General features: G+C 39.5%; 1 protein-coding gene across 3 annotated transcripts in view; it reads left to right on the top strand.

Moving 5' to 3' along the window:
• The first annotated feature begins 6271 nt into the window (after window positions 1-6271).
• Window positions 6272-21867, top strand: part of MYO3A (myosin IIIA) — a 115809-nt gene continuing 100213 nt past the window's right edge. The window contains exons 1-4 of one of the 3 annotated variants that reach the window (XM_027889720.1): window positions 6272-6573; window positions 8180-8325; window positions 13717-13899; window positions 18668-18802. In XM_027889720.1, the coding sequence (XP_027745521.1) occupies window positions 8278-8325; window positions 13717-13899; window positions 18668-18802 (366 nt within the window). In that variant the 5' untranslated portion in view covers window positions 6272-6573; window positions 8180-8277. The remainder of the gene's footprint in view (window positions 6574-8179; window positions 8326-13716; window positions 13900-18667; window positions 18803-21867) is intronic. The other 2 variants (XM_027889722.1, XM_027889721.1) reach the window with 2 other exon arrangements.

The following is a 21867-nucleotide window of genomic DNA, read 5'->3' as shown; positions in this document are numbered from 1 at the left end:
TCTCTTCTTTTGTCTGAAAGAAAAAGAATTTTCCAGCTTTTCTTTGTTTGTTTGCTATTTTGCAACTGTTTGGGATCAATGAAGTGTGGATTTGTGAAGTATGTGAAGTCTGGCAACGTTCTTGTTACCTCTGGCTCCACAGAAACGATGATCTACACTGACAGCAAGCTCCCAGTATGTCTGAAACAGTGTAAAATAGGTAAACAAATGAGTAGAACAAAAAATACTTGACACATTCTGTATATCTATTGGAAGTATTCTGGACATTAGATGATATTCCAAACTTTAAATTGTCCAAGAATAGTAACTTGAGCCTCAAATTTGCAAACCTCACAAGTAATTTCCATTCAAAATCATGGTATTTGCTTTACAAAAAATAAGATATTAAAAAATAAAAACATAGCCCAATGAAACTCATGAAATTTCTTAGGTTATCATTGTTTTCCATATTGTTGCTGGATATTTAGATAAAATTTTACAGTCCCTTAGATATTATAAGGATTAGAAACTTAATTTTTCCAAATTGTAACCTCAACATCCAGTTAATCCACAGATTAAGGAGCTGGTGCCCTGTGACTCTTGGCAAGGCTACTGGAACTGATACAGTCTTGAGAGAAGTTGGCCTTATGTAAACCATAACATCTTTAGTGCCTGAAATTTAACTGAAGAATTGTGACTGGTGTTTGTGGGAACTGTGAAAATGGAGAATCTTCTGCACTAGCTAACACTGATTGAAAAAGTCATGCCAGGTAGAAGCAAAGTGAGCAAATGTTTTGGAGACCCACTGCTCAGGTACAACCTATGTGCAACTTCCTGTACAAAAATTTATGTGTTCTGGCTGCTGATCAAGACAGATTCCCTCTCCTTTTCACTCATACAAAATGACATCTATCATTTCCAGCTGACAGTTCCACTTGTGCTCTGTGACTCCTTCAGAGGCAGAAGAAAAGACACACTTGTTCAACACTTCTATCACCTGATATGAAAAGACCCCCATTTGCCCCATTAATAAACATGGTTAAATGGCAGGACCTGGAATGTAATGAACTCAGAATCTGGGTGCTAGATGCTGTACAGGTATTATGCAACAGCCTCTCTACTTAACAGCTTCTAGGTTTAGGTCTTTAATTCATGGTGGAAAAAAAAGTGTAAATAATCTCGTTGAAAGAAGCTTCTGGGTTGGGTTTTTTGTTTTGTTTGGGGTTTTTTCAACTCTTCTGTAAGCACATAGAAGAACAGCACACATAATAAATACATGCACATATCAAACATAAATTTAACTGCTTCAACTTTAGGTACAGTGGTGCTGCTTATACTTCACTACTTTACAGTCCTATCTATATAACAAAGTACATTTGTGTTTAGTAGTGTCAGTACTGATATTTGTTTAATGGGTGTTTTGCTTAATGCCAGAATGCTGATTACCTAAACCTTCAGGGGCTATGAAGAAATACAACTGTAAAAAAATACACTCAGCATAGAGTAACACAGGGCTTCTGCTCCAGGATATAAGTGAGACCTTCTGTACAACCGATTCAGAGATATGTTGAGAAAAACTATAAAGTGCCAAATCTGAAATCTCTAAGCAGTTAGTTTGGGAAAAGCTGTATTAACAAGATAACTACCAAGATGACCCAAATGACCAATATTACCACATGACTGGTGTTGTTTATTGCTTAGTTTACTTTTGTAATCCCACAATTTTCAAGCCACGACTGAGGGATCTGTTGTGCACACTTGCAAATGGCAGTACTACAACCCCTGATCTTTACCTGCACATTTTCAATATTGGCACTTTACGCTGCCCCCAGGTATGTAGAAAGCAGCAATCCTCAGATGTCCCAATACCTTCTTACTGGTTGACATCAATGCACGTAAGCAAAATCCTTTAAGGTTATTTTAGTGATCAGTGTGTTCCAAGAAAAGGATAAGGGTACTATCTAAGTACTCTAAGTAACTGCTGACACTAGAAGACATTTTGCAGCATAGATCTTCTCTGTAGTTATCACTTGTTCCCTGAACTTCCCTACTGCAATTTTTTTAGAACTGTGAAGGGTTTTATATCACAAATTCTCCAATACATCTTGTCCTAATATAAAAAAAAAATTAAATTTAAGAGCACTTTTTAAAAATTTAGTTTGAGCCATGAGTTCAAACTGGGTCTGAGTTGGAACTTTCTTGTGTGGAAAACAACACCTGCAAACCCCTAAAACTTTGCTACCTAAATCCCTGTGGAATAAAAACAGATATGAAATTTCAACACAATGCCTCACACATGTTTGCTTGTAATTTTTTTCCCCTACTGAGTATGAATCAATAAGCATGAGTTAGGCTATCACCACGCAAAGGCAATACTTTTGTGCTACATCTGCAGCTCCTGGGTCTAATGACAGTATCTGATACAGGCACATCTTAGTGAAAAACTGTCAGTTTTCTAAATCACCCTACTTTCCTGCAATTCCTGCTTTTTAATTACTATAATTCTCATCTGGGCATATAGGCTTGTTGAGACTGTGAACTCAGTTTTGGAGTGGGAAATTTCAAAATTCTTTTGATTGCAGTTTTAATTGGATTTATTAATTTCCACTGAGCTTTTTAATTATTTTCCGGTTTGTCAAATGTTCTGTACTACACATGCAGTTAAAAAACCCTGAAAACCACATTCCATGAAGTTAAAGTAACACAAACATTTCTCTTGCAGGAACTGGGTTAGGTCATGAAAAAGCTGGTAAATAGTCACAGCTTTTCATCTGCACTGATCTGGTTTGGATGTGAAAGGTTTTGTATCCTATTAACAATCTCCTGAGCTAACCAGCCCCTTAAATGTGATTACAAGGATCACACATCTAAAACCTTCCAAAGGGGTTATGGAGCTCTTTTGATCAACTAAAGAAAATATCTGGCAAAGCTCAGGGTTGCTCCAGAGAAACTTATGCATTCAATAAATAACTTATGCTCTTGGACATCCTTGGTAATTCATTATGGTAGTTGGTATTTATTATCAAAAGAATACTAAGCTAGCTGTAGACAAATTCTGTGGTGATTTTCCTAGAGGATATTTACTCAGGTGCTGCAGGAAGTATTGCTTCTCTGTAATAAACACCAAAAGGGGAGGAGTTCCTTATATTTGCCACAGGCTGTGCTCAGTTAAGCAGCTAGAGAGGTCAAAAAGCAGTTCCCCAGAGAGGTAAGTTCTTTGATTCTTATAGTGGTGGTCTCTCTTCTGATAGTTAAACATGCTTGTTTATTTTCCTGAGTTATTCTTTATATATCTGCTGATCTTTTTGTGCATCACTTATTATTTGCACATGTACCTAGTTAGACATCAGAACACCTCCTCATGGGTATAATACCATTAAAAGATCAATGATTGAAAAAAAACCAACACCCAGATGAAAAGAGGGAACATGCCTCTTAGGTCCCACAAGCCCTCCTGAGGTCTGCCCAGGATTTGGAGCCTAGAAGCCGAGGACCCCCTTTTGTAGGGGGTTCCATGGTAACCTGCATAGCTGAATTCTAAATTTGTTCAGATGTAGTATGGTCTTTCACAATATAGAAAATAGTTTATTAAGTAAATCATAGTCTTAATTTGATGCCTTAATCACAAGAGCATCTTCCCCCTTTTTGTCATTAGAACCTTCTATGAATATGAAAGCATGAATTTATCAGTTCTGAAGTAAAAGAGGTCCATTCTATTTATGTATGTTTCTGGTCCATTATATTTCAATGAAGAGTAAGACTTATTCTAAAAGCAATTGTCTAGCATGATCTAATATTGAAGATGCTTTGACAGGGTGTGTGTTCATACTGCTTTCATATTTTTCACACAGTAATTTAAAAATAGTTTTTGGACTTGCACCCACAACACTTAATGAAGTTAAAAACTGTTGAAAGGCAAGGAGAGAGCCTGAACTAATCTAATCACAGTCTGTTAAAAAGATAGCGTAGTATAGGTGCTGTCTCATGGCATTAAGGGCAACTTATCCTCATACCAGGTACAGCTGGAGATACACTTCATTTATCTTTCAATACATATATATGGATGTTGTCAATACGTAATATTTGTCATTAATTATTTCAAGTTTATTTGGGGGAGAGAAAGAGTATACTTGTACTTACTCTGCCATTTTAAAATCTCATCTGAAAGGCTCCCTAGACAAAAGCAAACCAATAATTTTGGGGGAAATAAGGGGCAAAAGCCAAGGCATGTTGAGATGGAGAAAGAACATGAAGGAGAGACAATGAAGGGAAAAGAGGAGTTTGGCTAGGCTGCATGACACCAAATGTGACTTAATCATTTCATGCCTAAGTTTTTCAGCACAATTGGTGTCTATTTGACATGAGAACTGTCATGCCCTAAGGACTGAAACTCCCTGTTTGTTTGAATAGTGCCTACCTTTATAGGCCTTGGAGGCTGGTTGTAACATTTAAACTAGGACCCTTTCTGCAGCAGCAGGTTGCCATTACTTACACATCATTCAGGATCATCTAACTGAAGTTTGAGTTTCACAGACCAGGTCACCTGAATAATTAGTTAATACAGAAGACAAGTGTGTACAACACTCCAAATAGACTCAGTTCGCTGAGTACTATCATGGGGTTTTGCCTTTGAGGCCCTTTCGATGAAACAGGGAGTGCTCATAGGGAATTTCACGTTTTCAGAGCTAAGGGACAGTGACTTTGGCAAACAGATGTGGACAAGGTGGGCAGCAGTGGTTTTAAGACAGCACTGCTAGAAGTGGAAGGGGACATATCAGTCACTGAAGTTATTGTCTTTTCTGGTTCCTATGACTGTGTCTAAGCATTTCTCAGCTCCTTGCTCAAAGTCTCAGATGCATGCCAGCTCTGCCTGGGAGGAGAGGTATGAGTGCTCACCATCCCCTTTTTGTACCTGGGTTTTCACTGAGAGGCTTTCAGCCTTTTTTTGATCAAACTGGTCAAACTTCTGCATGATCAGAGGATTAGACTGTCATGCTTCTGCATATGACTTGCCATCCACCAGACACGCAGCCAGAAGCACGTAGGCTTCTGGCAGGCACTCCGAAGCACAGCAAAAAGCAATAAGAATTTTGCTCAGGGAGGGGGAAGCTCGGGGAGTGTTGTTCAAGCCTAAAAGATATGGATATTTTTACAACTGAGGCCCTATTTTGCTTGTGCTTCCAATTCCAATTAGTAAAATGGGATTATAAAACTAGGAAGCTCATTTTGTATTTTTATAGGGTCTCCTCCAGGAGAGGAGGAACAGTTATGAAGAGACAGAGCAGCTAGCAACAAAGGGAGTTAATAAAGGCTATATGGGACCTTAAATTCTCCCTCATAAATTTCTATGTGCATAATGAAGTGCATAGCCTAAAAATCTTTTTATACAATAAAGTAGTAGTGCTTTGATGAAGGAAATTAAAGAGGCCTCTCATCTTTATATATACATATATATACAGCTCATGTCTGTATAGCTTTGGGGTTTAAGAAATTTCTATTGATGATTTTCCCACAGTGAGGAATTTTATAAGATTTCTTGTCCATGTGATTTCTCTGATATCTGGGATGGAAGAAGCAGCCTTTCCAGTTACAGGCACATTCACATCGAAAGGCCATCCATGAACTAACTACCTGGTGTCTACTCTGCTTTTGTGAAAGACATAGAATATAGATAGCTCTGAAACAGCTCCCCTAATGTCAGACCTGTCTGAAAATGAAAGCCAGATTTAAACACTATTACAAAAATGGAGGGAGACAAACTCAGTGCAACAGCAGAAGTCTCTGACAAAGGCACACAATCCCCAGTGCTGACTGAGTTTGGCTGCCTCTTTGCAGTGAATGTGCAAAGGATCTTCCAAAGAAAACCTAAGCAGCATAATTAAAGTCCTGTTGTACCACATAGGAGCGGTACTAATGAAATTCATCCAATTCCCAACTTTTGAGTACTTTCTCTTGCAACTTCACCTTGCTATTATTACACCTATGTTGCACTCCTGCAGTGTAGTCACCCCCCTGAAACGGATAATAACGTGAGCTCGGGGCGTGCACCAGATCTGAACAATATTTAGCGGTCCAGGTAGGTCCATTAGGCTTCCTCAGGGCAGAGCAGCCATGGGCAGCCCCAGGGCCACGAGCCGCAGCTCTCCCGTGCCAGGACCGCGGCCTCTCTGGGCTGCCCGGTGCCGTGTAATCCCCGTGGGGCGGATCAGGGTGCGAGGGCCGTGACCTGGCTCTGAAGGAGGCCGGCCCGGGATCCCCGGTGGCCGTGTCCCGGGATCCCCGCTGCCTGTGGCCCGGGGCGGCTCCGCAGCCGCCGCTGCCCCTCCGGGAGGTGAGCCCGGGCTGCCCCAGCGCCCCCGCCGCGCCCTGCCCGGGGCGGGCCGAGCCCACCCGGCTTTGCCGGCGCCTGCGGGCGATTAGCGGGGCAAAGCGCTCATCCGCCGCTGACCCCGAGGCAGGACCGCAGCCGGACCGGGGCCGTCCGCAGGAGGAGGAGGAGGAGGAGGGCGAACCCGAGGCACGGCCGCCGCCGGTGGCGCAGCCCCGGCCCCCTCGGCGGGGCTGGCTCTGCGGGGACCAGAGGTTTCGCTGCGGGTAATCCCCGGACGGGGAGCGGAGGGCAGGGCGGACGGGGTAGACCCGGGGCAGGCGGCCGAGCAGGGTCTCTCCACTGAACCACGCCTCGCCGAGAATTCGGGGCGGCCCGGCCCCCACGGGATGGTGGCCCGGCCCCCGAGGGTGGTGCGACCCCGGGCCTGGCCGGTGCCTCCCGACGTTGCTGCGGGGCTGGGAAGGGACGGGCCGGGTCGGGTCGGGTCGGGCCGGGCGGGCGGGCGGGGGCTCCTCGGAGGCGGGAGGTCCCGGCATTGGGTACGTGAGGATGCGAGTTGGCCCTTGCGCTCTTTCGTTCAGGTGAATCCTGCCTTTTTTTTTTTTTTTTTTTTTTTTTTTTTTTTTTTTTTTTTTTTTTTTTTTTTTTTTTTTTTTTTTTTTTTTTTTTTTTTTTTTTTTTTTTTTTTTTTTTTTTTTTTTTTTTTTTTTTTTTTTTTTTTTTTTTTTCTTGTGAGTTTCTGGGTAAGGAACGCGTGCGGAGCAGTCGGGAGCGATGCCTGGAGCGGTGCCCGCGGTGGGACCAGCCGGGCGCTCTCGTAGCAGAGCAACGCCCGCCCTGCCCGCCCGAGGGACACGCGGGACTGTGGCGTGGCCTCGGCAGGACACGCGTGAACTCTTACCGTGCCCAGTGTACACCCACACCCCCTAACTTCTTGCCTGCTAATGCTAAGTGCTAGCAAGTTTGCTTATTGTGTGTAGTGCTCTCCTTATCTTGCTGTCAAATGACTATAGCACCTTAATATCAAGACCTGCCAAAACTCATTGATACAGCTGCTAAATTAATTTTGAGTTGCCACTTAGCTGCTGTTAGAAGTTCTGAGAAATAAGGAGCGAGGTCGCACATATTGATTTTTATGGCCTTATAACGTTTTACTGTGTTAAAATAGGAAAATTGAGTGATGCTTTAGCTTTGAAAGCTATGTTATTTGCTAATATATTGATCTAGTGTTTAGTCATTGAAAAATTATTCTCATCACTTGCATTACCTCTCATCTGGGAGCCACAAAATGAGCTGGATATTATTCAGTTCATGGATTGCTAATGTCAGTTCATTACTTCTGGTGGCACAGAGTCCAAATACAATTTTATAATGAACCATTCTCCCTTCTGTTATTAATCTTGTTTTCATGATTGTAATGCCCCTGCATAAATACTATCTGTTGGATGACTATTGCAAAAAAATCTTTAGCTCTCATTTGTTTTCAAAATATCAGAGCTTTTAGAATTGACTACAGTAATTAAATATAGCATTTTGTTTCTATGTTCTTTTCATACCCTCTTCCTTTAACTAAAAGTTATCTTAGGAAAAGCTGGGGTGCTGTACTTGTGTCACGTTTAAACGCTGAAGGATTGTCATCCAGTGGGTAGCTCCTATGAACGAGATTAGATTGAGTGCTTACAGCCCTTGCTGATCCTTTAACCTGGTGCTTAAAAAACCCTCCTCCAATGGAGTTCCCTGAGAACTGTAAACCTCAGCATGCAGTGGGACTTTGACTGTTGTGGTGCATGACAGGGAATGGAAGAAAACCAAGGTGGAGCCTAACACTGAAGTAGATCTCTTGCATCCACGCCCCCTAAAAATGTTCAGAGAGCGAAGAGCTGAAGTGTCCCGTGAGCGGGGCTGGCCATTTCAGTCTGCAACAAGTCAAAATGTCATGATCAGCTGAATAATAATCAGCAGATGAAATGTCAGTGTGGACACCCAATATGCATTTATCAGTAGAAGGAGATCAGGTACCAATACCGCACAGTACTGTTTCTCTACTGCATGTAGAAGTTTTACAAAGGTCAAGGAGTCCAGAGGCATCAAGTGTCTCTGAAAGCTGTCTTCTTGCCTTGTTGGGAAAGTTCTTCCTGAATGTCAGCAAAGAGAAAAAGTGTCTGCAGAAGAAGCAGTTACCAAGCCTTTCAGAGAGTAAACACTAAAAAGTGGCCTCTTAATTGGATCAGTTTCTTGCTTGAACAGCATTAGGATTGACGTATGTAGTTTAAATTGTGCCCAGGAAATATATCGTCTGATACTAGCTTAAATTTATCACCACTCCTTGCCACCAAATGCTTTAAGTAACCATTTATTTCTGCATTTACATTAATTTAGGGTTTGGTTATTGTATTCAAAGCTTACTTGGCAATGTCATTGCATGGTGCTTGCCTTTTTTGCATTGTCAGATAACATCCAAGTTGCCTGACAGCTTCCAGGTCGTAAGATGTGGCAGGCTTGCAGTTTTCCCAACTGTAGCATAGGGCTGATACTCATTTTGTCAGTTGTCAAGCTATAACGCTTTATTTCCAGCATTTAAGTAGCATAGTATTCATCTCATCTAACATGTCTGCAACTGAAGATGTGTAACTGGGTTCCTTTTGTAGTCAATGGAAACTTAGGCAGTAGAACCAACAGAGTCTAAAGACCAAGCTATTTTATCCTAGGATAGATACTAAGCAGGTCAGGTGAATCATTTTGATTGCTTTGCCTGACTAAAATGGAATCATAGCATCTAGGTTCCAATAGATGTATTCTACAGCTTTTGGTGAAGCCCACCAAAGTTGATGTGACTTGTGTCTTTCTTACTCATGTAAGCACACAACAGTGAGAGAAATGGACTGACTGTTAAAAAAGCTTGTTGATTTTTACTGTTCATACTGTTAATCTACCATAGCTGGGGCTAAAGGGATTTTTTTTCCCCTCTCTGGAAGGTTTCTTGCAGATGGGAAGGACAGTTGTTTAGTTCTGGGAAAACACTGGGGAACATATAGGATGGAAAGTAGTAAGCCAACTGATGTGCAATCAAAAAGGATAATTCAGATAGACACATGCACAGGACAAAAATTATGTAATTATGCAAATTTTGTTGTTGTTTTAGAGTGAAATTATAATGTTAAGTGCATTGAGCTATTGACAAATTAAGTAAATAGCCCACCCTGTTGTGTTCTAAACACTTGTCTTTTAACTGATTGCCAAACTAGATAACCTGCTCACATTGAGCTTAGATTTGAGTATAGTTCCCATTCAGATATAGGTTGTATTGTCATTGAAATCAGAGGACAGATATTCCCCCAGAATTAAATGGGAGTGGTATTGGAATTTCCAGAGCAAAACTTACTCTTTGAATGATGGATAAGATAATATACTGCATAAATTACTCATTACAGCTACATCTATACAAGCTGAGAATCTGAGCTGCAATCCACGTTCTAAGTTGAATGGTCAAATTATTTGGACATTTAACTACAAATTTCTAAGTGCTAGTATGATGAAGGGCATATTGTAGCCTCATGCTCTTGGCTTGTTTTGAGAATTCTGTACCTTTAACTTTCTTATTAAGTACTTGTTAGTGTGGCACAAACTCATGAAATAAGAAATGTGTTTTGGGATTTTATTGTGCCATTGCATTAAGCATTTCAGGGCCTCACTGTGATTTGTGATCAGTAGCAGACCAATGAACTTCTAAATTAGATATTAGATAAAGGTGATAAAGGTGGTGAAAAAGTGAAGGGGGAGGTTATTTGATATAACAAGTCTCAGCAGTCTTTTTTTTCTGTTTGTTTGGGTTTTGTGAGGTTTTTTTGTTCATGGGTTTTTGTGTTAGGGTGATTATTTTTTCTGGCATCTGTTAGGCAAGAAGCCTAAATTTCACAATCTGAAGGAGTGCAAGTGTCACCTAGAGAGAGATAGCACACCTGACAGGCATTGTGAGCTAGTGTTCCTGGCTTCTGACATCTACCAGTCGTGACACGCGTGAAGATATCTGGCAAATTACATGGTAGGATATGTGCAGGAGCTATCTGTTTAGACACAACTGATGTTTGCAATCTGAAGGAGAGAGTGATGTGGACAAATAAAACAAAAGACATTCTCAATAGATCTACTTTGAACTGGTTCCAGTTTTCAACACTTCAAGAAGATTGTGGTAGCCAGGAGACAAGACGCTGATGGGAACCGAAACGCTGGATTCATTGTAGTTATATATGAATAGGTGTCTGCTTTGCTAATCACGTAGGCTCCCTTTGTGGAGAAAGATGAACAATATGAGGCAAGGTGCCTCTCTTGTTTCATTAGCTCCTTATGGAGGAAATGGTTGTATTTTCATTCAAGTGAGATGAAGGTCCATTCAGAAACTATTGGGAGGAAAGGTTTAGAGAGAAGTTGCACACTTAGGGGGTATGAAACAGTAGTAAAAATACTGGATTAACATGTAATATTCTATGTGAAATTCAGGTTCCATTGTGCTTTCAGTGCAAACTTACAAACTTATTCCCACTTGACAGTGTTGTCTATAATACTCTGTGGCCTTGACTGTAGAGCCTCCACAGGACAATTGGTTTGTGTCTGAAGCTTGAGGTGTGATAAATGTACTTAACTGAATTGCCTTTGTAGCAATCAGATAGTCCACAGGAGATATACTGTGCTCTTATGAGCTTTCCCCTTCCCTTTCCAAACTCACTAGGTATTGAAAATGATGGAGAATACAGTGGTCTGCCAGCATGGGTGCTGAGCAGGGTATCTCTGGGTATTTCTAATATGTGCCTTGAGGTCTGCTGCATAGGATGTGTTTGTTTGATGTGAAGCAAAAAATTATATAGGACTGGCTCATAGGAATTCTCACCCAATTTGTTCTTATAACTGATACTAGATCCCCCTCTCAGAGAACAAAAACCAAACAAACAAAAAATACCAATCAACCAACCAAAAGAAAACCTGAAGCAAAACAAGAAAAACCCCAACCACGTCGGCTTATTGTCTTGGAACTCCAGATCTATTTTTTCCCTGCCCCAAATACCCTGAATTTGATCACTGTGTCACAATCTGTTTAGCTCTCTCAAATTTACAGGACAGTGGTTTAAACTTTATTTCATGAGCTTATTAGGAACTGTAACAAACACAACAAACACGGGCTCACCCCTTTTGAGCAGGTCAGTCTATCACGTGAATTCATTTATTTACCATTCAAGCCATAAGTCATCATAACTTTTAACTCGTGAACTTACAAGCAAATACAAAATAACAAAACCTAGCTGGGGGTAAGAGACTGCTTATCCCTGCTCCTCAGTCGTGGTGCTGGTGTCCCCTGTGTCACACCAAGGAGCAGGAGAGCCTCAGCAGATCCAGTAGCAGCTCTTGGGGTAAACTAATGTTTTACACCTTCCAGCTTGGAGGCGTTTTATTTATACCTCCGGCTTGGAGGGCCTATACATTTTCATAAGTTAGATTCTGAGGAAACTGCAGTAGGAAAGCTAATAGGAGACAGATTTGCCAGTAATGATGGTGCATAATTGCTCTTGAGCATTTTTAGGCCACCTGTCAGCCTACTTGGTGGTGCTCTTGCTTTGAACTACTGACACTGCTCCCAGCATCCATCAGGTCTTACCAGGAGCCAGGTTAGTCAAAATCTGAGCAGAAGTGGAGTAAACTGTCATGCTGAGCACAACAGAAGTATTTCAAAGTGTTTTTTTCTAGTGGTTCAAGGGTACATTCTGAGCTTAGAGGTTTGGATCAAGTTGTAAGTTGTGGTGTTTTTTAAGTAAATTTTTAATAGTGAGGGGTATGATAAAATATCTAGGTGGTTGGTGATCCAGACATATTCCAGAGACAGTCCAATTTATTGCTGAAATATGAGGCTAAATCATTATCAGCTTTCTCAACTTCAGTGAGACGTAATAAAACATTATTCATCACCCAGAACAGAACACTTGAAATCATTCTATTTAATATATTTTTAATAATAGAAGTGGAAGCTAAACAATTTATCTGCAGAGGCTTGTTCTTAAACTTGGTGAAAGTGAGGAAACACAATGTTCAGGATAATTTATTCAAGTTATGATTTTGAAGCTATTAAATCAAAAGAATTATTCACATTAATTCTTTCTGGAATAGCACTTTTAAATTGTTGAACTAAGTATGACAGCTATTGAATGCATGTTTTGTGAGGTATGTGGTGACTTTTCTTGAGACAAGATGATGTGCAACTAGTATGATTTTCAGAGGAAAATGCAAGCATATGGCAGTCTCTTTAGCACTTTTTTCTGATACCCAAATAGCACCTGCAGGATCATATTTCTTCAGCCCTTTATCAGTTCTCATTGTACCAGTCTCTGCAGACAAATAAGCAATTGATACTGCAAGTCAATGGATTTCAGCTGCATACTGTCCTTATATAGCGAGTTAATGAAGCCTGGGAAGCTGTCTGAAACTGTAGGTTTGGTACCTGTTTTTTGTTAGAATGCTCTGCTTGATTTAAAGCATCTGTGCAGAGAGGTGGACCTTTGTTTAGGGGTGTATTTGGAGATTCAAAGTATCAGAGTTTCCTGCTTGGCTCTGGCACATGCTAAATACATGAAACTGTCCTCTGAGTTCCTGCATCCTAAGTGCTCATCTTTGAAGGGGAGGAGATAAATCTTCCTTTCTTCAACTCTGCATAGCTTCTACTGTACACTGGGTCAGAAGCTCCTGTGTTTTCTTGTAATGAGAGATATAACAGGCCCTAGGTTTTGATTGAAAATTACATATTCTATAGAAAACAGCCTGTATGCTGACAGGTTTCAATATGATTTGGATGCCTCCGTTCTTATGAAGGCACCTATTGATAGCTTTATACTTTTTTTCTCTTGAAAGAATCACTAGTTACAGATTTCATATACAGTAACAAATAGCCTCAATTCTAAAAGAAATTTTGAAATTCCATCATTATTGAATTCCTTGAAGAAAGGTTTTGGGATTATGAATCCTAATCACTTTATCATCCCTAATTTGGTTATTATTTTGTGTATTCCCAAATATAAGCTAATTAGAAAGCATTTATATATGAAGTGATTAAAAATCCAAAAATCCTAGAGTGACATTATATTTTCCTTGAAGTCCATGGGAAAACTTCCACTGGCTTCACTCAAGCCTGAAACTGGTTCAGATTTTCACTTGAATTTCCCTTCGTTTAATACTATCTTGACTGCACATACCTGTATTAAGTTCTTGCTCATTTTGCTTTCTGCGCATGCACACTACATGCAAAAACATTTCTAGTGTTTGAGACTGCATTTCTAGTGTTTGAGACTGTGTTTCTCCTCACATTCATAGGAAACCAAGTGCTATTAACCATTTGTTGAGTGAACATTGAGATCTCTTTTTCCTAGGAGCCATCATTTGAGATGCTTCCGTTGACTGGGAAGACAATAATATTTGATAGCTTTCCTGATCCTTCAGATACCTGGGAAATAATTGAGACTATTGGCAAAGGAACATATGGAAAAGTTTTCAAGGTGTTAAATAAGAAAAATGGCAGCAAAGCAGCAGTCAAAATTTTGGATCCTGTTCACGTAAGCTACTTAAATTATTTGGTTTGTGCTTATTTATTTGTGAGTTTATGTAGTCTTTTTTTCTCTTTATCTTTGTATATCATTTGGATTAGAAGTGACAGTGAAATAAACTGCTTCAACCCGCCAAGTATCAGGCTAGCTATCAATGCGTTTTTTTATCATAAATGATCTTTGAAGTGGTTGCATTGGTAGAAGTCAGAAGTATACCTAAACTGTGTTACTTTTACTTTGGGTTATCCTTGTTTATCTCTTATTTTCAGAAGCAGAACCGATTATTTTCCTTTTCAGTGCTTCGAGTCCTAGCTTATTCTGTTGTTACTGTTGTTCTTTTGCCTTTATTTTCTTTTGACATAGTAGCCAGTAAGAAAGATACATGCTTCTAGGTGCTTAAGATGTACCTTCAAGCATCTAAGTACATGGCTGTTGCTGGGTTACATGCTATGAGTGATGGTTCAAAAATAAAATAGCATACTTTATTGTTATTGTTCATTCTGGGTTTTCAGACTGTGCCAAAATATGTAGATATCACAGAGGGATCCGTCTTTTAAAGTGGAAAATGCAAAGGTAGTAGCTCCTCCACACAAAGCACCAGGTGACTGAGAGGTGGAATTATTATATTGTAGAATATGATTTTTTTTCTCAATAACTGACATTTGTTGGGTGGCAGATTAATGTTCAAAGACTACGGAAGACATTAGTCTGGTTTTTAAAGGCATACATACCCCACTGACTTCAATGGTGCTGCATGTGGCTTGGGATTTTTCTCTAGAACAATAACCCACAAAACATGCACAAGCAGCTGTTCCTATTTCAGTGACCCATTTGAGTCCATCTTTTGCACTCCCAGTATAGGGTTGTGAGGCTTGTGCTTCCATTGCATGACCTCTGGGCAGGAAGGGAAGAGCGTGTCATGCCACGTGGAACCTTGCAGTTCTGGAGTTGCACAGCCACACAGGCCTCTGTCTACCTGTGCATAACACACAGAGTATCAAATTATGATCCCATGGCCCGAAAGCCCATGAAATAGTGTGTTGCATTACCTTTGCTGTGTTTTTTGTTGATCTGCTCTTTATTTCAGCATGCTTTCAAAGCAGCAAAAGGATGCTCATCTCAATTCAATACACATACCTCTCCCAGAGTAAACATAATTGGCAGCCAAGCGATAAGGATCTTGATGACTTCAAATGCACTGGAAACTATTTCTGACTCTGTTGCTCTCTGTAAACAAGGTTCTTGTGCTTACAATGATTAGGCAGGACTTCCTTGCCACTGGTGTTTGTCTAAATGCCTGTTTAGCAGGAAATGCTTCTGCTTTCATGTGTTTCACAAGTGTTCAGGAATGATTCTTAAGTGGCAGTTGGCAATGGCAGGAATTTCTGAAGGAATCAGGAAAAATTTCAATGTTGTGTACACTTTTGAGGTTGTAGGAAAAGTTTAAGGGATGATGGGAAGAAAGCAGAGGTAGATGCTAGAGGAAAGAGAAATAGATTAAGAAGGAAAAAAAGGGAATAGAATCTAAAGAAGATGGAAGAAATGGAATGGATCAAGATGCAATAAGGAAATGAAGAAGGACAAAGGTATAACTTATGAAAACAGATTCCTTATTTGAAAATGAAAAACTGAAGTAATGAAGTCAAAGCCACACTCCAAGACTTGACACTTTTAACTGAACGTATTACTGTTTCTATTCTAAGAACAATACTGTTTTCTCCCTTCTACGTACAGGATGTCTGGAGTAGCTGCTGTACCTCCATTTTATGCCAAAATGGCAATCCTGTGTTAGAAATACGGTGAAAGCAATAAACAATTTCTTTTTGTTTAAACTGAAAGTATTATTAATGGCTGCAGAGGGAGCCATTGCAATGAAGAAAAAGATACTTTATGTATTTTCTTCTTTACATTTTACAATTTTTTTTCTTTGAAGATGGTTTCAGAACTGTGCCACTTGAGAGGTGGACTGGAAACAAAGCAGAGGAAATGTGGTTTTATAGGACTTGGTTTAACTGGTATTTCCAAATTAAACAGGGAACCTACATTATCATGGGGGACATAAGGCTGAAATTAGCATTTCATATTTAATCCTTTAGAGCTCAGATTCTTTCTGTTGAATAACAGCTCAGCTTTTGAAACTGAGGAAAGTGAAGGTATTTAAATGAGAATATATGAAGATGGAACTGAGAAACTCTCAGTCTTGTCCTCAGGACTATAAGTAAATACTATTGTACTTTAGAACTCTTAGCCAGATAATCCCATATATAGGATGAAATATTCACTCAACCATTTCTGATAGAGATACTTTTATGCAGGTAAATATATTAAATTCAACCAAATATTTCAAATTTTCTTCCTTCAGAAAATACAGAGGAAGATTTTTATTTTTAGTAGGCACAGAATGAATATTCATGTAGGTTCTCCTTATAATTGTATAAGTCTCATAAATTCTGAGTACCCCTCAGGAGACAGAAACCTCTATTAAATCACAGTAGGACAGTGGGCTAATTTTCTTCCTATTTCCCCAAGGCAGTCAGAACAATTATATGTTTTGTGTTTAATTTCTTTGCTTTTGACTGTATTTTTTTCTTTTTTTTCTTTCTTTTATTTTTGCTAGATGAGTTTTCTCTCTTCATCTCTGCTTCCACTCTTTGTCCTCTGCCATCTTCAGTACTTGGTTCTTCCTTCCTTGTATTTTTTTTTCTGTGTTGTGCTTATGGAAAAAATTAACTTAAAGTGAGTACCTCCTTTTTTTGAAAGATGAAAATTTCTGCTGTTTTTTGGTTAATTGTTAAAACACTTCCTCGTGAGAAGACTTATTCTTGTAGTCTCAATATGAAACTTAATGGCCTGTTTCCTGAAGATACTGCAGACTGACAGATTTCTTGGAGACCAGTCAAGCTGGTCTCAAGACAAAGGGCTTGTATGAGGAACTTGAACTGGATATTGGAGAGATGTGTATAAGAAGCAAGTGAGCAAAGTCCTCTTGAGGCAGATGGGTTGAACAGAATGAGAAGGAGCATCATTCATTGGAAGAACAAAGAGTCCCCTTTCTCTGCCATGGTCACTTCTGTTTGGCTATGGGGAGACAGGTTTTTGGCACTGAATAGATGCTTTTCATTGATTCAAAATCCACTTGTATGGATAGTGGAATTCACAAGGTGGCCCCCTTCTAGAATGGATTTTTCATTTCTTTTTATGTAGTTGTAAATAGCAAATTGTATTAAAAATATTTCAAATCTGGAAACAAGTATGTTAACATTTTTTGAAATCTAACCAATAGGGAAAATGACTGCAGCTATTCTGCCTTACCTGTGGTCAGGAGGGATTGACTATTTTCTCAGCAAGACTGAAATATCATCTAATCGTGCCCCTCAATGAGCAATTCCAGCACATAGGTTAGAAGGGTTTACCTGAGTCATCCAACGCCTGCCATTGCTGGCATCCATGTTTGGTCTGAAGGGGTTTGCTCAGCTCTCAGTGCATGTGCTGGCAAAACTTGTCCTCACCTCGCACCTCCAAATGGATTTCCCTCACTAAGAAACCTGAGGTCTGTAAGGAAAGACTAACAAAAGCCACAACTCTTATAGTTCTGTATGAAAACCCAGAGAAATAATGGATGTCACCAGCTTCTATGACCGTAGAAAATGAAAAAACCTCTGGAAAGTGGGATGGTAAATGAGTAAGATGTGGCTGCAATCATACTTGTTTGTGCACAGAGAGGTAATTCCAACCGCACCATCTCTAGCTGGGGATACCCTTAAGACTAATGCAGTAACATGTAACTTCCCAAGGCATGTGCATATCTGCCTAGTTATGGATTCCACTGTCTTAGCCTTGAAATCACAGAATGGGTAAGGTTGGAAGGGACCAACTGTGGGTCATCTGATCCAACCTCCCTGCCCAGGTAAGGTCATCTTAGAGCATATTGCACAGGAATTGTGTCCAGACGGTTCTTGAACATCTTCAGTGAGGGAGACTCCACAACATCTCTGGGTAAACTGTTCCAGTTTTTGGTCACTCACACAGTAGAGAAGTTCTTCCTCATGTTCAGGTGGAACTTCCTGTGCATCAGTTTCTGGCCATTACCTCTCATCCTATTGCTTGGCACCACCAAGAAGAACCTGATTCCATCCTCTTGACACCCTCCCTTCAGATGTTTATAGACAGTGATGAGGTCCCTTCTCACTCATTTCTTCTAGAGGCTGAACAGTCCAGTTCCCTCAGCCTTTCCTTGTAAGAGAGATGCTCCAGTCTCTTAGTCATCTTTGTCACCCTGCACTGGACATGCTCCAGGAGCTCCATGTCTCTCGTACTGAGGAGCCCAGAACTGAACACAGCACTCGAGATGTGGCCTCACCATGGCTCAGTAGAGGGACAGGATCACTTGACCTGCCAGCAGTGCTTTTCCTAATGCACCCCAGGATGTCATTGGCCTTCTTGGTCACAAGGGCACACTGCTGGCTCCTGGACAGCTTGTTGTCCACATGACCCTCGCTCCTTCCCCATTCTCCTGAGGGCTGCTCTGTCATACCCTGTGTGTTCATTAGTGGAAATTGATAAAGACAAAATTTTAAAAATATTACTGGTTTGTATTGAGGAAACAGAACCAAGCTTTGTAGCCCTCTAAATGGTACGTTGATGTTCTATTTGTGTTTTCCTTTGTATCGTTTCAAACTACATTTTAATTGCCAGAAAATGCTATGCATTGGGTTTTTTAAAATGGCTATCATTATTTATTTATTAATTGCTATGTATTTCTCATTTGTGACACTAGGATATTGATGAAGAAATTGAAGCTGAGTACAACATTTTGAAAGCTCTCTCTGATCATCCCAATGTAGTCAAATTCTACGGCATGTACTATAAGAAAGATGTGAAAAATGGAGACCAGCTTTGGCTAGTTCTTGAGGTAAATAATACAGAAAAATGAGAGTCTTACTTGAGTTGGCGTTTCAATGTTGAGTATAAACCCAGTGAATGAGATGCAAGTAATTTTTTCAGTGTTTTTTTCTAGAGTGGTTATATGTAAAGTGGTAAGTGCTGTTGTTTAGTCTTTTCAGTGTCCTGATTTAAAGTTCTGCTCTGAGTTCAGGATTCTTATTTTGATATTATACGGATAGTGCTGTGCCTTCAGAATTAAGATACAAAATCTAATGGGACTCATAGGATTTGCTACCTAAAATCTTTCTTTGGTGAAAGGCTTGCCATGGGAATCTTCATCTGGTAGCATTTCTTTAAGAATGACTAACATATAACAGTTAAAGAGCACAGTATGGAGATTTTTTTCCTAAATGAAAGCATAGAAGTTATTAACCTGAATTCCTTTTTTGTGGTGCAAGTAAATGCACAAATTGATAAATAAGCCAATAAAAGCAGGCTCCTGCCCAAATGTTGTTGAAAACAGCAGGATTTCTTCAAATGAAGTCAGAGCAAGGTAAGGCCTGTAATTTGTGTGTTTCAGTCTTCAGTTTTGACTAATCTATGAGCAAAGAGCTTGATCATTGTGGTTTTCATAGATTCACAGCCTGATGTGCAAAAACTTCCTCTTGTACCCAGAGGAAAATAGAGAAGAATATCTCTGACAGGAATAGGGAGCTTTTCACAATAATCAAGGCTTTTGCTGTCATTTGATCAGTGTTTGATAAGGCTGAGATTGAAGAATTGGTTGTATTTTATGATTTGTTAGCTAATTAAATAAAAATCTCCTGCCAAATATCTCAATGATACAAATTATTAGGTTAGACTGACATAAAAAGACGTCAGCTCTCTGTGCAGTTACCATCTTGGAAAAAACACTTTCCTTTGTGTCAGCTGGGCATTTGAAACTCCCATCTCTGAAACTTCTGGCCTTGAAGGCAGGGATGCTGAACAGCCAGGATGCAACAGACTCTGAAGAAACAGTCGAATGTTTACATTTTAAATTCTTATTTCACATGGAATTGAGTTCTTAATGTGAAAAACACAAGCCTGTATATGAAGTATGTTTTATATCTGCTCTTTTCATGCCAAGCTGTACATATTAAAGTGATAGTATTAGACTGTGTGAGTAGTCTTGGATACTTTCTGTTGCTGCCCATGTAGATCCATGAATGCAGTGGATTTCGGCTGGTGTGTGTATTTGTAGATATGCATAAGTAGAAAAATAAATTTCAATATTGATTTTGGTGTAGCTTTCCTTTTAATAATTGTATATGTGAAAGAAAATTGTCATAAAACAGATATCTCTGTTCAAGTGGCACCTTCTTTTCAGCTTGTATTCAGCTTTACAGGGCTGTTGCAGTCTGCTTTTCACAGCATCTATTAAGGTATCCTGTAGTTTGTAAGAATGTATATCTTTTCATAATCACCCTTTTGTGTTCTGTGATGGGATCCATGGGCAGGAGGTTTTGGAGAAAGTGTCACAAATTCCACTAGGAATGGATTGTGATACATAGCAAAACTCAGCATTTAGTAATGGATTTAGAGCCACCACCACAGTTTACCAACAAAATTATTCTCTTGAGCATTTAAATCCATATATTTAAGTGTTATCAATTTTTTTTTCCTAGAGGAAAAAATCCTCACCTCATTAAGGTGTGTCCTATGCAATGTATCAGTGGCAAACCATCCTGGAAAGAAAGATTGTTGCCAGGTTTCTTTTCTCCTAATGCTGTCTTCAGCATTGGTTATATGAACTGTACCGTTCAGTTCTTACTTCTTTCTTAGTGTATGCAGTATGGTGATTTTTGATGTATCTCGTAGATTTTGGTAGCTCTTTCATAATCCACTTGGTCATATTTGGATTTTGGGGAAAAGAGGCTAATCAGGTTTGAACTAGGCTAAAGTAAGTGGCTGAGGTACATTTTGGAGGCCAAAAGGGACCAAGAAGCTAAAAAGACTACCCTATTATATTGATAAGGATTCTTAAGAGATTTTAGTCCCAAATATTGGAACTATGATAAAATTGTCATACCTCTTAAGTTAGCATCTGTTCTGAATACTGGAAAAGACGTATGATGAAATTACTGCAGTCTTGGTGTCAAATATTCTACCCCACATTCCATCTCTGTTCCCCAAAATGAATCTGTTCTTACGTGATTTGGTACCTGTTGAACCTGTGGTCTCAAATTCTAGGATGAGATAGTTGGAGGTTCCATTTTTAACTAAAATTGGCAGTTTCATTTGCTTCTTGTTCCAAGGCATATGTCAACAACGAGGCAGTGGATGTTCACAGTCCAGGTTGAAGGGATTGTCCTCTGACTAGAAATGATTAAAGCAGAAAGAAATAGTTACCTACAGCTAAATGGAATTTAGACCTGACCTATTGGTGTGGGTCATCTGACAGTTATTAGTATGTCAATAGAAGCCAGTTGCTTCAGAATGATGGAAATTATCTTCTGCGGAGTAATCTTGGATAAACATGACATTTCTGCTGAATCTCCTCACATAAATAATTGCCTAATAGCACATGCCTTCACAGAAAATATTTTTTCAAATTTTAAGTGAAATTCCTCACTTTCTACTGAACATTTGAATTTAATTTTGTTTGCTGTGTTTCTGTCTCTCTGGTTGTGTCTTCTAACTGATCTTGTTAAGCATTTTGAAGTTGCAATTCTGTGAGCTGGAAATATGCTTCTGAGAGAGTAGGAGCTGTTGTTTGGGGGTTTTTTTTCTTTTAAAAGAAATTATTTTTTGTATTATATATATTATAAAGTATCAAGACATAAGTAGCGAGTCTCATACTTTGATTTAGCATTTCAGTGTAGCTTTAATTGGTAAAAAAATGTGTAGAATGGTTACTTAGGAAAATAACCTTTTTGCATAACACACTTCATGTTACACTCTAGAACAGTATTTGTAGGAGGATTGTAAAGTTACCATGTTGTGCTCATCTTAAAACATGTGAGGACCTAAATCTGAGATTAGTATAGAATATGAATTTTCACTAACAATTAAAAACTAGAGGAAATAATAGTGTGAGACCTTTTAGCGTCA

Source organism: Empidonax traillii, unplaced genomic scaffold (genome assembly GCF_003031625.1).
Source record: "Empidonax traillii isolate 1590-97213 ecotype Southwest subspecies unplaced genomic scaffold, ASM303162v1 scaffold271:size677799, whole genome shotgun sequence".
NCBI lineage: Eukaryota > Metazoa > Chordata > Aves > Passeriformes > Tyrannidae > Empidonax > Empidonax traillii.
Note: the sequence above shows the minus strand (reverse complement) of the source record. Positions and strands in the feature narration are given on the sequence as shown.